The 22,687-nt window shown below is 38.0% G+C and overlaps 1 protein-coding gene across 1 annotated transcript in view; it reads left to right on the plus strand.

Annotated features, from left to right (window-relative positions):
* The window catches only part of LOC137266456 (uncharacterized), a 303,788-nt gene that overhangs the window by 60,566 nt on the left and 220,535 nt on the right, over positions 1 to 22,687 (plus strand). Inside the window, exons 29-42 of the mRNA XM_067801954.1 lie at positions 3,720 to 3,884; positions 10,432 to 10,585; positions 11,325 to 11,515; positions 12,064 to 12,279; positions 12,584 to 12,698; positions 13,575 to 13,844; positions 14,840 to 15,103; positions 16,789 to 17,048; positions 17,205 to 17,297; positions 17,704 to 18,099; positions 18,544 to 18,681; positions 19,615 to 19,791; positions 20,051 to 20,159; positions 20,265 to 20,373. Of these exons, the coding sequence (XP_067658055.1) occupies positions 3,720 to 3,884; positions 10,432 to 10,585; positions 11,325 to 11,515; positions 12,064 to 12,279; positions 12,584 to 12,698; positions 13,575 to 13,844; positions 14,840 to 15,103; positions 16,789 to 17,048; positions 17,205 to 17,297; positions 17,704 to 18,099; positions 18,544 to 18,681; positions 19,615 to 19,791; positions 20,051 to 20,159; positions 20,265 to 20,373 (2,657 nt within the window). The remainder of the gene's footprint in view (positions 1 to 3,719; positions 3,885 to 10,431; positions 10,586 to 11,324; positions 11,516 to 12,063; positions 12,280 to 12,583; positions 12,699 to 13,574; positions 13,845 to 14,839; positions 15,104 to 16,788; positions 17,049 to 17,204; positions 17,298 to 17,703; positions 18,100 to 18,543; positions 18,682 to 19,614; positions 19,792 to 20,050; positions 20,160 to 20,264; positions 20,374 to 22,687) is intronic.

Consider the following 22,687-nt stretch of genomic DNA (forward strand, 5'->3'; position numbering starts at 1 on the left):
TTTCCTATAAGTAACATTACTGAACTTCTCCAGTGAGTAACATTACTGAAATTCCCCCATGAGTAACATTACTGAACTTGTCCAATGAGTAACATTACTGAAATTTCCTGTCAGTAACATTACTCAACTTCTCCAATGAGTAACATTACTGAAATTTCCTATAAGTAACATTACTGAACTTCTCCAATGAGTAACATTACTGAAATTTCCTATAAGTAACATTACTGAACTTCTCCAATGAGTAACATTACTGAACTTCTCCAATGAGTAACATTACTGAACTTCTCCAATGAGTAACATTACTGAAATTTCCTATCAGTAACATTACTGAACTTCTCCAATGAGTAACATTATTGAAATTTCCTATAAGTAACATTACTGAACTTCTCCAATGAGTAACATTACTGAAATTTCCTATCAGTAACATTACTGAACTTCTCCAATGAGTAACATTACTGAACTTCTCCTATGAGTAACATTATTGAAATTTCCTATAAGTAACATTACTGAACTTCTCCAATGAGTAACATTGAAATTTCCTATAAGTAACATTACTGAACTTCTCCAATGAGTAACATTACTGAACTTCTCCAATGAGTAACATTACTGAACTTCTACCATGCGTAACATTGCTGAACTTGTACCATGCGTAACATTGCTGAACTTCTACCATGCGTAACATTACTGAACTTCTCCAATGAGTAACATTACCAAACTTCTCCAGTGAGTAACATTACTGAACTTCTACCATGCGTAACATTACTGAAATTCCCCAATGAGTAACCTTTAACTTTTAACCATTACATACGGAAGACTTGTGGTTAGTCTTAAGCAGAACACCAAACTCATTCTTAATAGACTTGTGGTTAGATCATACCGAGCGATTAAGAATTGCTGAAAAGCTGTCTGCTTCACTCTCGCTCTCCAACGAAACCACAGACAGGTTAGGTAACTCTGCCACCAGAGCCCTGCAGTGAATTGATAGAAGGAAGGATTTTCAGTTAGTTGAAAAATAAATGTGTAGGAAGCTCATCATATTGCTGATTTCTTGACGTTAACAAAGACATGCCGAATAGTTGTGTTGTTGTCAACTGCTCCTTGGGTCGGGTGATGGTGTCACTATGCACAGATTTCCACTGGACCCCGTAGTTTGTGCTAAATGGGTTGTGCGTGCATGCGAAGTGAGCGTTGTTGAAACCTGTGGTATATACTAAATCGGATGGTTCGCCCCCTACCTCGCTTCCAGGATAGAAAATGCTATTGAGATTTGTTTTCATTGAGTTATAGAATGAAGACTACTTACAACACATTGCTGACCTAAAGGATTTTGCATGAACACAACACTTTCTTCCTCAGTTGTGGTTGAAGTGACAATATTGTTGTAATTGATCCCCACCTCGCTTCCAAGAGTGAAATTGTTATGTTACAAGCAATGTCATGCAAAGCTTATTGTCCATCAATCAAATACATATGTTACTATCAGAAGAAGGTAATTTTGATTTTGCAAGTCAGTGAAAACAAACTCCTCAGACAGGGCACAAGCACAGGCGAAAGTCCGTTACAATTATTGAGATTATGGTTTGTTTTCATCAAGTTAGAAAATCAAAACTACTTTCTACTAGTAGTTAAATATGTATTTGAATCATGACCAAAAGGATTTTGCATGACACAACCTGTAACATAACAACTTCTTCCATGGAAATGAGGTGTGTGTGGGGGTAAGTGAAGTGAAAATACTGCGCGATAAATTTCTTTACTTTTGCTAAATTTACTTGATTTGTAAACATTCACTCACAAGTATTAAGGCACTTGTCAATGTGCATCTTTATATTTGGTCTTATAATCCTAATTACTTTATAATCATACTTGTATGCATTTTGAAACTTAATAAATAGAAGCGATATGCTGATACTTATACCGATTGTACTACAGGAATGTAAAATCTAGACATTTTATACTTTGCCACTGTGAATCATAATTCGCATGCATGCCCTAGTGTACGTTGTCTGTAGCATTACACTTCACGATGAAAACAATGATTCTGTTCAATGCTACGACAATGTACTAAAAACAAAATGTAAATATTAAAACAAATTAAAGTTATAGGAGCAATGTCAGGCTGTTACCTTGTTCGAGGAATGTATCCTTCAATATCCACAAAAACGAGTGATAAACCAGTCATCTGCAGCTTTCCAAAGTGATGTGTCTTTTAACAGTGTAATATAGAAAAAAGTGATGTATTGTTTCAGGTTTTTCACATTGGTGTCTAATCTCAGTGGTCACCCAACATAGCACACCGCAACTAATTGCATAATGTCTGTCATTCTTTGAAAGAAATTTTATTAATATATTGGCAGTTAATCCTTGGAAAGAAATGTGTTGTTTTTACACAGACAGAGACACGACAGAGTTTATTCAGTATAGATTAGTAAATGTACATACATAAACACTACCTTTTGACAAATCCTCATTTAAATCTGCATAAAAGTAATTAATCAATCAGCGAAGAAATGCCTAATAGGGACCATTGTTGTGTAATCTAAATGGCGTTACCTCTAATTATACCTGTTATAGATTCATTAACTGAGCATCAAGTGAATGATGACGAAAAACGTTTAGGTTTACACCACCTAACACCAAGTGAATCGTCTGTGAAAACAAGGGTTGCAACACGGAAGCTAGGCAAAGCAGGTGAGAAAACTAAATGATAGTGGATTGTGAGAAGATATAGCTGTCAACAGCTCTCACGATTTCAGGTCTTCACAAACTTGTAAGTGAAATAGTGTACCCCCTGAAATGTAGATGAATTCTGCATAGGCCCTCATAGCTGTACCTCATATTACGTCATGGAGGCATGCCGTTCTGATTGGTTGAAATTTCATTCGTGGCAGAGAATTGTGCACTGTTGTCAAAAGGGTCTATTTAAGGTAATTAAAGATCGAAATGAGTAATTTTAATGACAGGGTTTCATATATGACAATCCCAATGGGTGATTTATGTTCTTTCACTCTCTAGAGTATATGTGATCTTTAAAGTGGTACTTTGGAAAAATGCTAGTCATACTAATGATAAATACATCATGGCTCTTGTCACAGTAAGTATCAGTATAGAAACCTTAAACCAGAAGGATGCAGATTGAGCAAAGGTATACCTATCGATAAAATTCAGTACTAATTAATTACAGATGAACTGTGAAGAGAAACACACTTGTAGTATAAAATACCTTGTAACTTGTAAAATTGATTGGAGGACAAAACCAATGTTACTCCTTGATGTGTCGGGTGTATGCAGTTGCATTAATGAAACAGATAAACAGACAGTATCAAACTATGACTTGTTCCATATGGTCCTTTGTTCTCAGTTCTGACATGAACTGTAATATGTATTTCTCATATATAATTTAGTATTAAATTATTAATGCATAGACTTTTCAAGTTTGGTAAGTATGGGCGAGTGAGTTTGTGTTTACACCACTTTTAGCAATGTTTCAACAAATCAGTATTAGGGGACAATAGAAATGGGCTTCACACATTGTGCCCTTGTGAGGAATAAAACAGGGATCTTCGTCATGATGAGTGAACACTGAAACCACAAGACTATCCCACTGCCTCTTGTACATATGAACAATAGAGAATTGTAAATCTGTGCAAAACAAAAAATTTGTAAGTCTTTAATTCTGTTTACTGTGTTATGTGATTTCAGTTTGTACATTGTTGCAGGAATATGGCTGGGATGTCCCTGGAGACAATGGATGGACACAGAGCTATGTGGAGGGTATACTGTGTGAAGCATCAATAGGGTTGTCAGCATTTGTTAAGGCCTGCCAAAGTGTTCCTGGAGTCCACTATCAAAACTCTCTTACATCTTGTGCAGAAGATATCAAGGTATGAAAATCAAAGAACAGCTATCATTGTGGATACCTGTAAGAAAAGTGCTTCTGTAACATCACAGCCATAAACCTCTCAGAAATATATACATGTACTATAATGTTTTGGTTATTCTGCCTCGATTGCATTATTACCAGAATATACCAGAGGTTAAGTTGGGATATGTTATCCAAGATAGCTGACAGCAGTGAAATATCTGTACATGAAGACATTGGTAAATATAACGTGGTATTCTCTGGTTCCCTGTTTGTTTGATATTTGAGTTATCTAACAATATCCTAAGCTCTGAAATCAAGTCATCAGTTCCCAGAATTGTTAATAACCCAGATGCGTGCATTTGTGTAAGGTAACTTCCTTGCCTATAAGGAGGTAAAATACTCTTATGCATCCTCTGTTGGAGCAATGAGAAAAGGAACACAATTAACTCATTAAGCCAGAGACACTTCACTACTCAACACCTGTAAACCTTCACTGGTGCCTGTCTCTCTCAGCCGAGACCAATGAGGGTTAATCACACCTGATTTCCCTGGTAGGTTTCGAGGATGACAGGAAACTGTCTCGTCATACAAACAAGTCCTGATTGTTTGATTGTGTCACAAAGATATGCGTTGAAGGAAAGCAGGTGTGAATACATAGTATGCATTGCACAGTTTTATGTAATTTTATTGCAAGTTTCTCATGTAGACCTTTGGTGGCATGTACATTTTTATTTATTCAACATATGCATTTCTCTTTGTATGTTAGAGATGAGACATACATAAACAAATTCTCCCTGTCATATCATTGTGCGAGGTTCAGTTCTACAAACTATCTATAACAATGACATACTGTAAAGAAGAATTTACTTACCTTATAATCTATTTACGAAATTAGCGTTTTTGCTGATACATTTCTAGTGTATATCGATTATTTTAAGGAAAGAAGCTAGTCTGTGACTAACATAGAGCATGTTAATAGTTTGGCACTTTGTTTCAACTATATTTAATACAGAAAACATGTGATCATACGAACATACCCTTGAAAAAATTCACTATTCTTTTTATAGACATAGAACAAAGAGTCATGTGACAGGGCATCAACAAATTTCCCAAATAAAACGTTTGGTATCTCAACTATCAACTATCTCACTATAGTGGTTGGTCATTTGTTATCTCTGACCAGCTGTATCATGATATACCTGTCACAGAGGAAAGGACAGGTGATGGAGCATGGGCAAAATTTCTCAGTAGCTTGGATAGAGATTGATTATTGACTATATCGTTGAGCAGTCGATAAACTGAGTTTCTGCTTTATGAACTCGAGCTATTGTGTAACAGTTTGTGTACTGTAAACATAAATCCACACCATACATTGTTATGGAACATACATACTGGAAACAATAATATACACATAAGACAAATAGGAGCAGATGTAGACTGACGCTTCAACATTTTAGAGTTTTTTGATAAGTAAAACTGAAGTCCAACCACTGATTAGAGATAGTATATATTTTTATATACAATTACGCACACAACTAGTACATAAAACATAATGGTTTGCAGTACATGAATATATAAGCTTTACCTTGATATGATTGACTATCCAAACTAAAGTACACGTATTACAGAATTCATGAAAGCGACTTGACACTGAATTATTATTGTACTGTATAAACTTGCAGTTAAATCTCCATAATATTTATGAAGATGGGCATTACATAAACTTTACAGAGAGGAGCGTGACTCCATAAAGCAAGTTGTTCAATGATATAACAGTGCATCTGTTTATTTTACACTCATCACTGGACAAACTTTTCAACAAGGACGTACGTACACATGCATTCTGCCAGTGGCTGTTATTTCAAGGTCAAAATTATCTCTCTACCATAATCTGACTGAATGATTATATGCATGTATATTGATACCGTAACTGATATACTATCCTTGTTTTATCGACGACGGATCAACAGAGACTGAGTTCACTGATACACATGATAATTACACTGGATTTTATAATTACAGAGGTCAAATACAAATGTTTTACACAATGCTCTTGTAAATTGCATAGAAAAGTGACAATTCAAATCAACCTGCAACTTTCAACAGCTTGAACAAAATGCCTTAAATACTGTTGTGTGGTTCCCCTGTAATAGCATATGACATTACTTCTGTGTCTAAGAATTTTTTTGAATTACCAGATCACTGTGTTTTGTGACAGATGTAGCAAAAGATTTCATGGTTGTAATAACACTGACATGTATATATATTTGATGCAAACATGCGACTTATCACATTGTATTTGTTACAATTCAGTAAGCTTTAAACTAGTAAGCTAATTTAAGTCAAATCTATTCGAGCTTCGATGTATAATTATTTGTGTATATGTCATATATTTCATTGTATGAAACATGACAATGTAATAATACCTAGAAAGTAAATGTTAAGCATTCAATTGTGTTTGAATCCTTTGTGTGTCCTTGACATTTCATATATTGTTTCCTGTTATTAGGAAGTTGAAGCAAATGTAACCTTCAGTAAAACCTCTAAACCAAAACATCTATTTCAATGATTATTAAGTATCAGGTATTATAGTATTCATTCGCAATTCAGAGTGAAACACATTTACTTCTGTAAAACCTCCTATAATCCCCTTTCTCGCTGATATGTGTTCATTTGCCGAACGATGTTTAAGCCTATCATAATAATTAGCAATTGCAATCAAAACACTTTGAATACTTCTTCTGATTTGCCACTAAAGGTAGCATCACACATAAGAAAAGCTAATATTTGTTCAGTACACCGCGGTTTTTAAAAGTACAACACATATGTGCATCTCTGGCTGAATAGGAGGTGCTTTCTGTTGGTGCACATGTGCATCTCTAGCTGAATAGGAGTTGCTTTCTGTTGGTGCACATGTGCATCTCTGGCTGAATAGGAGGTGTTTTCTGTTGGTGCACATGTGCATCTCTAGCTGAATAGGAGGTACTTTCTGTTGGTGCACATATGCGTCTCTGGCTGAATAGGAGGTGCTTTCTGTTGGTGCACATGTGCACCTTTCGCTGAATAGGAGTTGCTTTCTGTTGGTGCACATGTGCAACTCTGGCTGAATAGGAGGTACTTTCTGTTGGTGCACATGTGTGTCTCTGGCTGAATAAGAGGTGCTTTCTGTTGGTGCACATGTGCGTCTCTGGCTGAATAGGAGTTGCTTTTTGTTGGTGCACATGTGCGTCTCTCGCCAAATTGAAGGTACTCTCTGTGTTAGTGCACATGTGCATCTCTGGCTGAATAGGAGGTGCTTTCTGTTGGTGCACATATGCAGCTCTTGCTGTGAGAAGTTAATTAATTTGCCACACATGTGTGTCTCTCGGCCTTCATGAGTTAATCTCTTCCACTTTTATTGACACTCTGTCCAAGTGTGACCAAGGTGGAAAAATGTTAGCAAACGCACCTTTAACTGGTTAGAACATCCATATGAAAGCCTTGTGAAAGGCTTGAACAAACTTGTGTTTTAGGCAGTTACAAAATGGTTGAGATAAGCAGTGTCCAGTCGTGTCCAACACTGGCACCAACAGGCTTAAAGGGGCACTGATGCGGAGCGAATAATGCTTCTCGCCAACGGTCTAATTACGAAAGCAGACCGCAAATTGGTCAGCGCCCACTCCTTCGACCGTGACGGACAAAGGAACTGGGCTCCTGTCCATATTAGCAAAATTTCTTCACTTAAACAGTCAGGAGGCCGGATGCTCATCACATGCCATTTGTTTAAAAATATCCATGGTATTCCTTGTCTGATCGTAACCATATATCCCAGCAGTGTAGTTCTTTTCGGATGCTTGGATGGTATACTTACTGATCCAATTTGATCCTATTTCTGTGTTTTTAACCTCTATATTTAATCATGTTACATGAAAATATGATGTCTACAGGCACGTAGCAACCCATTTGTTTCAGTACGGAAGATTGCAAAGCTTTATATTTAGGTAGTTTTGAGTGTTGGTTGAGCTGTGATAGCAAATAGCATACGTAAATTTTGGTAGCTATGGTAGCTACAATGGTTTATTATTTATGATAATAAAACACACAGTTGATTTATTTGAATTCGTAAACAAAAAAACGATGACCTTGGCTTTGGTGGAGAAATCTGAAAATTGTCTTACGTAAAAAAAACTTATTTCACTTATTTACCAAAGTACACAGCAAATGCCTGTGTGTATTCCTTATGTAACGAAATTCCGTTGGTATCCTCAAAACAGTTTCGGCCCATAAGTGTTTTCAGGCTGCATGCGACACAGAGATTACATCTTCCTTGCTGTAACTCGCGTTTGATGGTGTAAACCTACACGTGTTATTTGTCATCATTCTCTTGATGGTCAATTCATGAATTTATAACAGGTATAATTAGTAGCAACACCACTTCGGTTACTCAACAAAGGTTCCCATTTGGCATTTCTCCTGTCTGGAGTAAATACTCAACATTATAAATTAAGGTCTGTAATGGCAAATGTATTGTATGTTATGTAATATGTGCATGTAAGTGATGCAAGAGGGTTTATCACCTGAGTTACAAAAACAAACATCGATCAAAGGATTAACCGATAACACACTGATTGATTAATTACTTTTGTTCTTCTAGCGGATTTGTCAAAAGGCAGTGTGTGTAGATGACTACACCCTGTCGTAAAGTGTGAGTGCAAAAACAACATCCTCCCTTCAAAGAATTAACCACCCTTGCGTTGATTGATTGATTGCTCAATATTGGTCAACTAAATTACTTAGAATAGTGGACATCATACAATTAGTTGCCAGGTGTGCTATCTTAGGAGACCAATGAGAGGTTTATCTAGTTTTCACCAACGAAAGACGTGAAACGATGTGTTACTTTTTCGCAAATGAGACAGTTGTAAGACACGCGACACAGAGCAGGATTATTTACCAGCTGCAGATGAATGGAATACGATTTCTTTTACGTGGATATTGATGGATACATTCCTGAACAAGGTAGTAGCCTGACACTGTTGCTATAAAATTAGTCTGTTTTACGTTCATTGTTTGCATTTTGTTTTAATTTATTTGTTGTAGCATTCAGCAGAATCTGTATGACAGAAAACACACACTAGATCACGTATGTATGTGAAATAGGATCCACATTGGCAATCTATACAATGTATAAATGTTGCTGTTATGTTAGAAATTTACTTTGAGTATAAGCAAATCGTGTGTTCTTTTATTAATTTTCAGAATCATGCAAATATGACAATAAACAAATTAGGGTTATGAGACAAAATATAGAGACGTACATTGGCTTCGTTATTTTTCCGTCCTAATAGTTTTTTACCATTTCTACCACTGGCAGATGATTAACCTTCAAAGTGTTTCATTTGTTTTCATAATACATTTGTAATGAAGTACAATTGACTTCACCTCAGTTGATCTGTCTATAATTAAACTATCAATTGCGCTTACGGACTGCGCAGCAGAGGTCACGAACCAGTCACGAATTCTGGGATATCATCCGGGTACTCACGGGAGAAAAACAATAACAAAAGTTTACACCAGTCCACGGAAAATGCTCCGCATCAGTGCCCCTTTAAAGGGATCACTCTATAGGCATTATTTTATATCCAGTCGTGTACCTACCACTAGGTACTTTAGGCATATGCGTTCATGTATTCTTATGGGCAATTCTTTGTACGTGTGTTATGTTATGGATATGTGTTTTTGGAGAGTAGTCTCCCTGATTGTTATTTCTTCAGACTATGTTTATATAATAGCAAGCTTTCCAGCTTTCAAAATGTATTCACAATACTAGATGCAACAGTTGGCTTCTGTCGATATAACTAGTACTAGCTATTCTACAGGTTTTTCTATTTGCATATAGTTTGTATGCTGTCTTCTGTTAACCTTCCACATACCCACAAGTAAATGCATGTTTTTTTTATACTGGATGAAACATGAATTCAGGTATTGAAGCAGATAGCCTTGCAATATCATCAGAGTGCCTCAGTGAGTAGTTGGGATCTGGCTCCTTAGCTCCTTATGTATATATATAGTAGCTATAGTCTCTGTTTTGGGAGGATGTATCAGAAGCAGAATTAGGGGTTTTAAGTTTCATTGAGACGCACTGAGTCTGCTATGCAGAGGTTGTGTGATGATATATAGAAACGCCAAAGAACTATAGACTCTAAATGACAGGATATGGGATCAGGATCAGTGGGAATACACATCCTCTGATGCAAATCTCAACTGATAGCACAGTCTACTAAGTTAGTGAGCTTTTTAACTGATTTCATGTGGTATCTGGGTGGGTGACTTTATTCCTGTTGAGAACTCTGAGGGCTATCATCATGCATGTGTTGATGTGTTTTTCTTGGGTACAGAAAATACTTTGTAGTAGAAACCTGTGCTGGTGTTGACACATTCCAAGAAATGATTAGCTCAATGTTGTAACTGAAGGAGAGTTTTTGAATGAATTGCAATGAGTGCTGTGTTCTATTGTGCACATTTACTTCCCAAATAGGATTATAGAGATGGATTGATGAATATAACCTTCTTTTCAAATTTCACAGAACACACTGAACAGTCAATGGTTCATGGCAGCCCAAGAAGATATCAAGAAGCAGTGTGAAATAGCTCTCCTTACCAACACAACGCTTTGGCCTGTAGATGACAAACTCAGTTTACAATGTCCTTCTGAGTGTAGGGGATCAACATGTGACAATGGTATGTGTGAAGATCTTATGTTTATGTCATCATAAAATCTTTCAGGAAAGACCATGTTCTGCCATCTGGAACCCAGTTCCATTGCAGGTGTAGATGTTATCAGTGGATGAAACATAGAGTGTTTCTGTCTTTAGTGTAAGTATTCAGCTGATTAACACAAGACAGTGTGGTGTCAGCAGCTTGAATCCAAATAGCACTGACTTACAGCACTGGGTTTTCCACCCAATTCAGTGACCAAGTCACAAAGGACATACACAAGGACACAATGGCTATTGTTACCTCATACTCATAGGAGGCCTCATTTTGAAGAATGGAGGTGGTCTAGTCTCGCCTCTGTTAAACAAACATGTCATCTTTCAGGTATTGATCCTGTATATCTCCATGGCTCATATTGTGTTGAACCAGTTCCAGGGTTCTTAAACTGCACATCCTTGATTTTAGTAACATTTCACTGACGTATCACATGATGAGCTAAGGGGAATTGGGTTGGAATGCCTGAGAGAGATGCCAGTTTAAATGGACATAAACACATCTTTTCAATCAGATATAGTTTTAATGCTTTCATTAATGTCTGTCAGCTTTTCAAAGTTGTATTTCACAAATGTTACATGGGATTGGTCACCACGTTGTTAACTCAACACTGTAATACCTAGTGTAGCAGACTACCTCAGGTAAGTTCCCTGCAGATTATTTGGAGAGGATGACCTGTATTTACTTGAAAATATTTGTTGTTCACCAGGTCAGTGCAAGTGCCAGCAGGGCAGAGACAGCCGGGACTGTGTGGTGGAAACAGATAAACCGCCATATATATTCTTCCTCAACAACAATGGATTATGTGACATGCGTATTGATAATTGTGACACCGTACATGTGTACAACAACAACACTCTCAATGTCAGCAGCCTCAGCTGCCACTGGGCTAAGGTCACGGTAAGTTCTCAGTGTTTGCTTTCTGTCATTCATGTAATTGTCTTTACACATACAGTATGTGAATCTACCTGTGTTCAGTTAGTATGCATGTGATATGATATGACTGAATGCCTCATCATTTCATAGGAACATGGTGTTGATCTTAAACTTGTGATATCATCATACAGATGTCACACAGATTATGCATGGTATGAAAAGTACAGAGTAATAATGTGTTTCTCCGCTGTGAGAAAGCAATGGACACATGGTAATAGCCTGATATTATTGCTTTCGCTATAGGAGGGTTCAATTTAAATATTTGTATTTTGTTTCTATCCATTTGTTGTAGCAATCAGTAGAATCATTATAAGTCACATGATGATCGAAGACCCATGGCATGGCCACTAAAACAGAAACTTCTCTTGAGGAATATGGGAACAGATACAACACTGAAAGCACAGTGTTTTTTGGCCATCATTTGCAAACGTTGCTTTAGAACAGTCCTTTTAACATGTGTATTATATTGTTGTGTTTAGATCATGAAAATGTCCAAATTCTCCTGTTTCCAGCTGAATGAAACTGGGTACGAGGTTAGTGATGAGGTGGTCAATACAACAGCAACATTCATCCACCTGATGGAGTTGACATGTCCACTGCCGCAAGCTGGCTACAGTTATGAGGTCTCCATCAGCTTTAATGAACATAGGAGTATGTCCTTCCTTTATCTGGTGTATGACTCCCTCTGCCAGACTTGCTTTCCCAGCAATGGAACCTGTGTGGATAAGGTAGAGCACTGGTATTTACTTTCACATGTGTGATGATCCACAAACACTAATTTGTCAGTTTGTATATTTGATAATGTATTTGATGCCAAACTCAAAGGCATCTAGTGTGGGTGAAAGCTTATCTCTGATATTGATAACAGATAGTAAACACTAAAGCAAATAAATATAAATGCATATAGATTTCTGGTCTTCATTATGTGTTGTAGTAAACAGTTCATAGTTATGTAATCTCTAGATTGTGAGATCCAGTTTCAGGTTGTTCTTTCATTGCCTATTCAATTGCATTGTTTTGCGTTTGCCCCAGACTAGTGGATGTGTCATTAACAATCAGTGCTATGAAGATGGACAGTATAACCCTATGAATCCACGCCAGTACTGTGATAGCAGTGCCAACCGCACAAGCTGGCAGCTAGCAGCAGGTTAGTCCCTTAGACATACTCACTTACATCCTGCAGCCAGACGTGCATGTGACCAACACCTGGACATGCACACTTACATCCTGCAGCCAGCCATGCAAGTGTTCAACACCTGGACATGCACACTCACATCCTGCAACCAGCCATGCATGTGTCCAACATCTCACATACTGCAGCCAGTCATGCATGTGTCCAACACCTGGACATGCACACTCACATCCTGCAACCAACCATGCATGTGTCCAACATCTCACATACTGCAGCCAGTCATGCATGTGTCCAACACCTGGACATGCACACTCACATCCTGCACGCCAGTACAGTGATAGCAGCGCCAGCCGCACAAGCTGGCATCTGGCAGCAGGTTAGTCCCTTAGACATACTCACTTACATCCTGCAGCCAGCAGTCAAGCCAAACAGTCAAGCATCTGTTTGTGTCCAACACCTGGACATACACAATTACATCCTGCAACCGGCCATGCATGTGTCCAACACCTCACATCCTGCGGCCAGTCATGTATGTGGCCAACGCCTAGACATACACACTCGCATCATGCAGCCTACCATGCAGCTGACAACAGCAAGATGTACAGGTGCATTCTGTACACTCTGCTGTGGATAAAACCAACACCATGAAAAAGAATTACATACTATACATTTTCACTTCTGATGTAACAGTTAGTAACATCTCTTGGATCATTTCATGATGCACCTGAGTCTTGCCAGTGCAGGAATTACTCTATGAAATGCATTTGAATGTAAGTAAAGAAAGGCTTATTCTGACTTATGCATTACAGATTGGAATGCTACCTTATTTCAAAGAATATGATTTTGTCAAGTTCTTATGAATAATGGTTGTAATATGTTTAAATATTTCAGACTCTTGTCAAACTTTGGACTTGGTGTGGTATCGTCAGAGAGGGTACAGTTTACTGGGGTTTTCCAAGGAGCAAATTGTGAGCAATGGTGACCCACTGTCTTGTCAGCAGGCCTGTCTGGAGAGGGATGGTACTTCATATGAGTGTAGCTCCTTCAATTACAACACTACATCAGGAAATTGTACTCTGAACACAGAGGACAAGCGCAGTCAACCTGGCAGTCTCATCATTGCACCGGACACATACTACTATGAGTGGCAGTGCAACAACAGTGAGGCGCCTTTTTTTCTCTGGGAAAATATAGAGCAAAACAATTAGGATATATTGTTTTTGATCATTTTAGTTTTAGTGCAGAACTAACTCTCCTGCCAGAAAGGTTTTTAGTGGCCATGTGTAGGATGTATTTTGTTGTTTGTCATCCTTGCAGCTGCATCATTTTTTTTTTTACATTAATTCAGCTCTGGGGACCTGATCTGATTGTCATCTGATTTTTTAACATTACTAACCCATTGTTACATATATCATTATAAAATTTGATTGCCTGCAAGAATGTAGAATCATGAATATAGTGATTGGTTGTCACACGTACTGGGAAGTGTGTAAATTCTGCTTTTTCTACCTTTGTCATTATGTCAATTGATGTGCAGTAGCCTAGCAGCACAATGACACATGCTGTAGTATACTTTCCTAGTCCAATATTTGCAACAACATAACCGTTGATGTACTCCGCAATGACTACTGGTAATGCCATGGTAGTCATGAAATGTATCAAATTACATTTGTAAGGATATCCATGATTCAATTTTTTTTTCTCTTCAGTCTTAAACCCTCTCCATCCTTGTTTCACATTTTTTGTGTGTAATATAATGAATAGACAAATTCAGATGCACCCCAGACTCTTGAAAGCTGCAGTGAAATGACTGTGCCACATGTGATCAGTTCTGTTGTATACTGGACAAAATAAGTTAGGGATATTGGTATTTTTATGATTGATATTTCCTCAGTGTGTCAGTGAATAAATAGATCATTATTCATAATTTCAAAATTTACATATATACCTAACTATTTTTTCCAGTACAGCATTATCCAGCAGCACTTGTGTTTGTTTGTGGTTGAATAGTATGTAGCCATACCATTGTGTACAACTCTCTAGTTTCTGGGATATTTTGCTCATGTGTTGGTTCTTCATTAATATTCATCTTCTTTGTCAGCCTCATGAAAATCATATTGATGACTGAGCATCAAACATTGTATTACCTTCTGCAGATCCAGGTGGCAAGTCTGGTGTAACTTTCCATCGCCGATCAGGTTTTGCAGTACTGAACAGCAACTTACATCAGATTCAAGGGGTGTTTCAGCTGGTGGATTGTCGTAGGCTCTGTCTGAAAGAGACGACATTTGTATGTCAGTCGTTTGAGCTGCTGAGAGAGGCTGGACTGTGTACCCTCTCTACAATAACCTCAGAGGAAGCAGGTGTAGGTCTGGTGCGCTGGAATGGTTATGTCTTTGAGGAATGGACTCTCAGTGCAGGTGGGATTTGAGTCAATGAAACTGATGCAAAGAATTTGGTACAAATGTTGTATGATGAAACATGTCTTGATTCTGTCAAGTGGTGATCATGTCCAAATTGGCACCTAGATATATTTGTTACCAAACTAGTTGAAGATAATCAGATTAAAACCCTCACTGAGGCCTTCACATGTGCAGATTAATTTGGAGATATATATTGCAAGATAATATTGCATCCAGATGTCAGTTCCCGCACCTGTGCTTGAAGGCCCTCCTGCTTGGGGTCATGTACTGAACTGAAATAGTTGTAGTGTGCTGCAATATGTCCTAAATATTACCTGTCACAGAACTTTTGAAAATACTATTTAAAATGCTGTGGAAAATGTTGTCTATGTGCAGGCAGAACATTGTGTGGCCAAACCTTGAACGGTTTTCTTTCAAAAGAGTAATTGGAACGCTGCGAAAGCTGGTAAACAACACAAATCAACTGAGCACTTTTCTTAATTTTTATTCCATGGTTTTATTTCCAAGAATATATAATCCCCAATATCTACAAAGATACTTATATCTACCAATTATGACTTTAGATGTGTCTCCAAATATGACACAATACAAGTGTTCAAATATGACTGTACGAGTGTCACTATAATAGCGCTGTAAGAATGAGACACTGTTCAATGGCATGTCCAAAATTGTGAATTCAACAAAAGTCTGTCCAAAAATGACACTAAACGAAAGAGACACCAAATGTGTAATCTCTAATGTTTTAAAATATGTCAACAAATTAGACACAAAACGTTCAAATCCAAGGTATGTCTGCTCTCAACCAAGTCGAAACACCAAAGTGAAGAAACAACATGGTAAACTGCACAAGATGCAGTAGAAACAATGTCTGTTTCAATATGTGTTCATGTGAATATTTTATAATGTCCATGAACAAGAGGTGTTTGGGCAAGTCCTTGTGTCCACTAATGGTTTGCCACAAAAGAGGATCAGTGCTGAAAAAAGTTTAAATGTTCTCTTTTAGCAATTTGTCAGTGTGGTATGTATGTCACTTTGTGGAAATATACTAAACAACAGACTAAACACCATCATAGTGCCTTCATAATACTGAGAGTGAAGATGATGTCTGCTGAAAGTCTGAACATTTGGATTTTGTGTGAGAAAACCCCCTGACTTATGGCATTGATGTAATAGTGACAGTATTCTCAAAGTAACGTAGTCATATATCATTTCAGTGTTTAGATACCATTTAATGAGACATGAAAATGAAAAACATTTAAATGATACATATTGAATTTTTTTTTTATTAGAACTGGTATATTGAATAAAAAAGATATATGAAGATCTGTGATGATCTCTTTTACTCGAAGTTAAATTTACACAGACTTTCATTCACACTGAAGTTTTCCATCTTACAATGTAATTAATTGACTGAGAGCATACTTTACTTACAATGACTTTTGTCAAAGGAAAATACAGTCCATCAAAATCACATCCATAACACTTATGTTATGGGCAGTAAAATGTAGAAAATAGCCTCTGTATGAACAGTCCATGTCACCGACTGTCAAACATTGACGTTGCCAATATTGCTACATATATCGGAATACAGGTTCCAGGAAACAATTTTGCAAGAAAATTTATTTGCCAACACACAGCCTAAGTGAAGAGGTTAAGTAATGAACAACCCCTAACACTTGCAGGTGTGACCAGTGTTGTTATTCCAAGAAACCCTCAAGTGAGTATCCAACCTGTCCCTGACAGTGAGGAACTGGCCCTGACCCTGACCTGTGAGTTTCCCACAGTGAAGACAGTCAATGTGAGCGTTGTGTACACAGTCGAGTGGCTGGTAGATGAAGATATTGTGGACATCACTGGCCCCCTGATGTATGACAGTGATCATGGTAATGTACTGCTGTACATGAATAGGACCCTCCTGGCAGGACTCAAGTATGGTGCAAAGGTACATTATCATTGACGTCTTTTCATGAACATGAATACGTAGAATGTTTATCTATTCTAGAGAAAGTACTTGTAATGTCCAAATGGATTATCAGCTTCAAATTTAACTAGTATCGAATGTTACTGTATGTTACAAAAGATAGTTTTGTTTCTACAGTTGTCATGTGCAGTAACAGCTTGCTACCAAAGTGACTGTGCCAACTCTACAGGGTCAATCAGACGAAGCAACCTCCTGGAGCTTGTTGTGAAGGCAACTTTCAATTATATTTTTCATTTGTATTAAAAACTACACAAATTAACAAATGACATGTGTTTTAATAATTTATGCGATCTTTGTTGGTAGCATGTAAATGCTGTTTTAAATGATGTAAAAGGGTCAGTGTTGATGAGTTCATGTTTGATACAGTAATGACATAAAGTATGCAGCAAAGCATACAAATATCATTATTGATGCCATTATGTAAATCTACTGATTTTAGTGCTAATGAGATAGAAAGATTGTGACACACATTTATTACAAACCACACTCATGTTATAATCCTAGTCTAATACTGACAGGAACAGGAGGATTGTTTAACATTCATTAAGATAGTCCCTGAAACGTGATGGTGTAGCTAAGTCTGGCATTCAGAATGTAATAAAGATGCATGTTATAGGTGAGAAGTGAGAGTATGATAACTCTTGTGGAAGGTGGTCCTGCCACTCAGCTGACTGTCACATCCCAAGTTCCCCCGTCCTTCATCTGCAACTCCAGGGACAACCACACAGACTGTAGCATCCTAGTACGGGCATTGCTCACTGAGGACGCCATGGATTACAAGTGTGAATCAGGTGACATCATCAAACAAATTGTGATTGGTGGAATACCGAACCAGTCCAAATGTGGCATTGAGATTACCATGTTCAACTGGCAAACTGAACAACCCATATCCCTAGTGGCCAAGTTGGATGGACTATATGATGGTGACCAAAACAGATCCCTGACTGTTGGCTACCAGCTGATGTCAGTGGCCAGTGGGCTTTCGGACTTACAACACCTCAGGACAATCAATGTGAGTAATAATTACAAGGTTAACTGCACATTGTCCATGAGAACCACCTTTGACACGTTAGGAATACAGTTCCTGTTTATTAACATTGATAGATGATTTGATAGTTGGTGTAAAATGAAAACAACAATGTGTTTTTGATACACTTTATGTTTCTGTTGTTTATCTAAGTTGAACTTTGGTTCAGGAGGGGTAGGTGTGTATTCAGAGAATACCCATACTACAGACTCCTTGTTCACTTCACAAGCTAATTGCTGAGTACATAATATTTTAGGACTTTTCATCATGTTGAATAATGAGAGTAAATGACGTTATGGAAAGGTACTCACTATGCTCTTACAATAGAGTTGTTCAGTTGTTGGACACTGAACAAAGTAGTCACCCATATTGCAAGTTAAATTGTAGCCATTGCACCAATAATCCAGTGTGCCATTTTTATGGTTCCAGTTAACTGTTGTGGATAAAGACCAACAATCTTGGTGTGGATTTGCGTTTCCTTATGTAGCAACAACAGATGGTAGATTGTATGAGACATACAACCAAGGAGAGTTCATTCTCTATACACACAAGACTTTGCCATATGAGGTACAGTACAAGTAATATAGTGTGTATCTAACCTGAGTGGATCTTCTGACAATATCAAAAATCAGACTTTGCATTTCCTTTTTCACTTTCAATTTTGTTAAATGAAAAAAGTTTCTGATCTGCTGTACTCACTCATCTTGAAAGTCACCCAGGTATCCATAATATGCAAGGGCTACAAATCTACCTGTTTTCATCAAGATTCAAGATGACTGGAAATTCCCAAATGGTTGCATGAACAGTATATGAAATCAAAATTAGGTTCGTTGCCCATCACCTACTAAGAGATTCAAGCAACGAGTCAGGTTAAGGAAAAATATGGATTTTTTTTGGAGTAAAATATTGGTTGAATACATATCTTGACTCACACGCTGAAGTAACCCAAACTGACCTGGTTCTCCGCTAATTGTTTTTATCATTTTGAACTTACATAAATGGTTGCCACCTGGTGCCATGAGAGGCAAGTGCACAATTGCATGGAGGTGTGAGATATTTTGACTGTTCGTGTGGAACATAACACTGGGTGTTTCCATCATATCCTGGGTAAAGGGAGAGAGGGGAAAATAACTGTGAGTCAGGACAAGAATAAGATATCAATTTTATTCAGAACGTTACATATTTTGATGAATCTAGCATTCTAATTCATTTTTTTCAGTTTTAAAAATGTCATAATGTACACCTCTTTTTGACTTCAGTCCCAAATGGATATTATGTTCTCATTGCATTTGTCTAAATGAATCAATGATTGAGAATGTAGCTATGATTGTATTCTTTATAACATGGGGCATGTATTGAGCTATACCTTGCCAGAGACCTGATAAGACACATGAAACAGTTGTTATATATTGCAGAAGCTGTATGATGACACAGCATGATACTTCATGATATAAGCATGCAAGATGTGTGTTAACCTCCAACATATCTATGTGTGTCCAGGTGCATGTGTTCACTCACACCAGAACATGTGGGGTAGCAGTGCTAGCTGGTGATGATGTCATCATGGTGGATAGATGTGGACCTGAACTCACTAAGTCTGTCACTGTCAAAGTCCATCAGAATGGCACCTTGACGCCAGGGATGTTCATCAAGAGTGCACATGGAAACAAGCTGCAGGTCAGAACCGGGTTTATGGCTGATTATGACAATGTTCCATATAATCCACGTTTCTCTTTACTCCAGGTTTATGCATGGCCCAGATTTACTTCAAAGTATGTTGTCCATCAACATCTGATGTTTTTCATATGTGGTAACTGTCTTAATCCCCTAACAGTTTGAGTTTCCTTCAACTCTGGATTAACACTCTACAAAGGAGTGTTAGGATTCAGGAACATATGACTCATTCTTTTCACAATTTACCATGATCCTAATCCAGATAACTCTGCCAAGTGGAACATACATCACTGTACGTCTCAGAGGCGATAACTCGCAAGACATGGACGTCTCTGTTTCTTTGTCACCGGAGGATTACAACAATACTCTAGGTAAGTCAGTCACGGTTAGGCATGGCTACAAAACTATGTTTAGATTCCTATCATGTCTTAGATCCAAGGATCTATAAGTCTCACAGTGTTTATGAACTATTTCAGGACTGTGTGGATCTTATGATGGAAATGTTGTGAATGACCTTGAAATGAAGGATGGATTCATCTATGGCAGACCTGGATCAAGGCCTGATCTCTTCTCCCTCTCATGGCGGTAAGAGACATCACTCATATGACAAATGCTGAAGCAATGCCTTGCTCCAGGTATTAAATTCATAATTTTTTACATGCACTGAATACGTTATAAAAAGTACTCATGACAGTTGGCTTTCTCATTGCATATCCGACAAAGCACATCATACAGTTTTTATGTCAGTTAGAATATATTGGCATATTTTGGTATATTGTATTTGATATCAACCCATCATGGTTGTACTTTTTTTTTCCTTACAATTTTTTCCTTATTTTTCACATGATATATTTTAAATGATCGTGTTTTTCATGGGTTATCCATTGAAATGGGGAACGTGAACTATTTGGCATAGCTGGCGATGAGAGCAAAGGTTGTCACCTGATATGTTAAACTGGTAATATTAATATTTTTCCTTATCCTGACCCATGCTTATTATGCTTATCTCCTCCCTCTATGCGAAGATAGTGGAACACTTGAAATTCCTTGAAGTTCCCCTCTATTTGAAGTGGACGTACAATACTCTCACCCACCAGAAGCCTACCTTTCTCGCCATTACGTTTACATGATCAGGGGCTCCTTTCACGAAGCAACCTTAACTAAGGTTAACCTTAACTCACATTCTTTATCACTGCACTAAAGTTACCTTAGACAGGTTAACCTTAGTTAAGGTTGCTTTGTAAAAGGAAACCCAGCTTTTCTTGACACTCTCTCCTTCATCACCCGATGAGGGCTGTTGGAGGCACTTTGGGTCCTGATGCAGCGATAAGATCTTCCGTAAGTTTTGGTCTTATAAACTAAATTATGTCTAGATTATGTGTTTGGATTGTAATTACTATCGTCTTAATGTGTTTTGGACACCTTTTTCATCAACTTAGACTTGGTCTAAGATGATGAAATTGTGTTACCAGTTTAAATTACGTCTATCAGCAGTTGATCCGCATGTAGTATGTCCTTCATGGAAACCTGTTTGTCACACAATGCCATTTAGAAAGTGATCAAATGTAACAAAAGTCATATTTGGGATTACACTTTCTTAGTAAAGTACACATTCTAGTACTTTTTTGAGCTTGGTACTCTAGGGTATGGGTTCAAATCCCGAATGGGACTCGGCTAAAAACAGTAACAAGGACACCGACTGACAGCATTGATATCTACTGACCCAGAAACGTTGTCTACAGCTTTTCAAACGCCGACCAAGTATCAACAGCAACACATCCTGGCCTTCAGCACTCGTCGATTCCAATTTCATCATATGGAGCCTTTTATGAAAGCGCCCGAAGTAGATGAGTCATACAAGCTCATCAGTGAGACTCACAATAGATCCTACAAAGTGGAGGATAAGCAACCAGCTCAACTGTATACTACCACTCGGTGTACCTTTTCCGGACTCACCAGTTCCAGGGAGGGCTATCATCGAGGCTCTCATTTCCAAGTTCAGCAACCCGGAGAATGAAGAAGCAAGGATGATCCTCTCTGCATATATCACCAGAATAAACATCAACAATTCATTTTGGAGCATCTAACCACAACATCTGCATGATTGAATTTACTACACCGGCAAGGTCTGCTATCAGCATCATCTTGGGGTGACAGCTTTACTAAGCCCTTGTATAGAGCTCACTTGTCAGCATCAACAGTATTTGACAGCAGAATTGAGGATGTCACTAAATTGGATACTCGCCACCCTAGTGAAGTAATAATGATAAAATCGAATGATACTTTGACTACTGTCCTCAAGCAGACTTGTCAGCATTACTCTAACAAGTCAAAGTTCTCGGAGGTTCATAGACCAACAGACAAGAAGTAAAACGCTCGTACGGTGGATGCACTTTTTGTCACTCAACCGGAGGAAACAGGCACTCCCATGGCACAGGACATCCTGCGCACAGTGGCAACAACAACCATCTCTACGTAGATGTGTCACTGCAAGGTTGGGGTAGTCACCTGAACAACAAGGTGGTTGCAGGAATCTGGACGAGGAACAAACGCATTTTGCATATGAAAAACCTGGAGATGAAAGCTGTAATCAGCGCAGTGCAGCATTGGTCGACAACATTGAAGAACAAACTACTGATGGTTCAAACTGACAAGTCTACAGTAGTGTTCTACATAAACAAGCAAGGATGAACATGATCTCACACAATGCTACACCTGACCTTTTAACTCTTCGACATCTTCAACGACGAGAACCTCCACATTAAGGCTTGTCACATCCCAGCTGCATGCAACGTCAAGGCTGATTCGCTATCACGCCCTGTACAACCATCTCCAACAGAATGGATGCTACATTGAGAGGCGTTTCGACTCATCAGTCAGTATTTCACCATACCAACCC

The sequence above is a fragment of the Haliotis asinina genome, chromosome 15, assembly GCF_037392515.1.
Source record: "Haliotis asinina isolate JCU_RB_2024 chromosome 15, JCU_Hal_asi_v2, whole genome shotgun sequence".
NCBI classification, from domain to species: Eukaryota; Metazoa; Mollusca; class Gastropoda; order Lepetellida; family Haliotidae; genus Haliotis; species Haliotis asinina.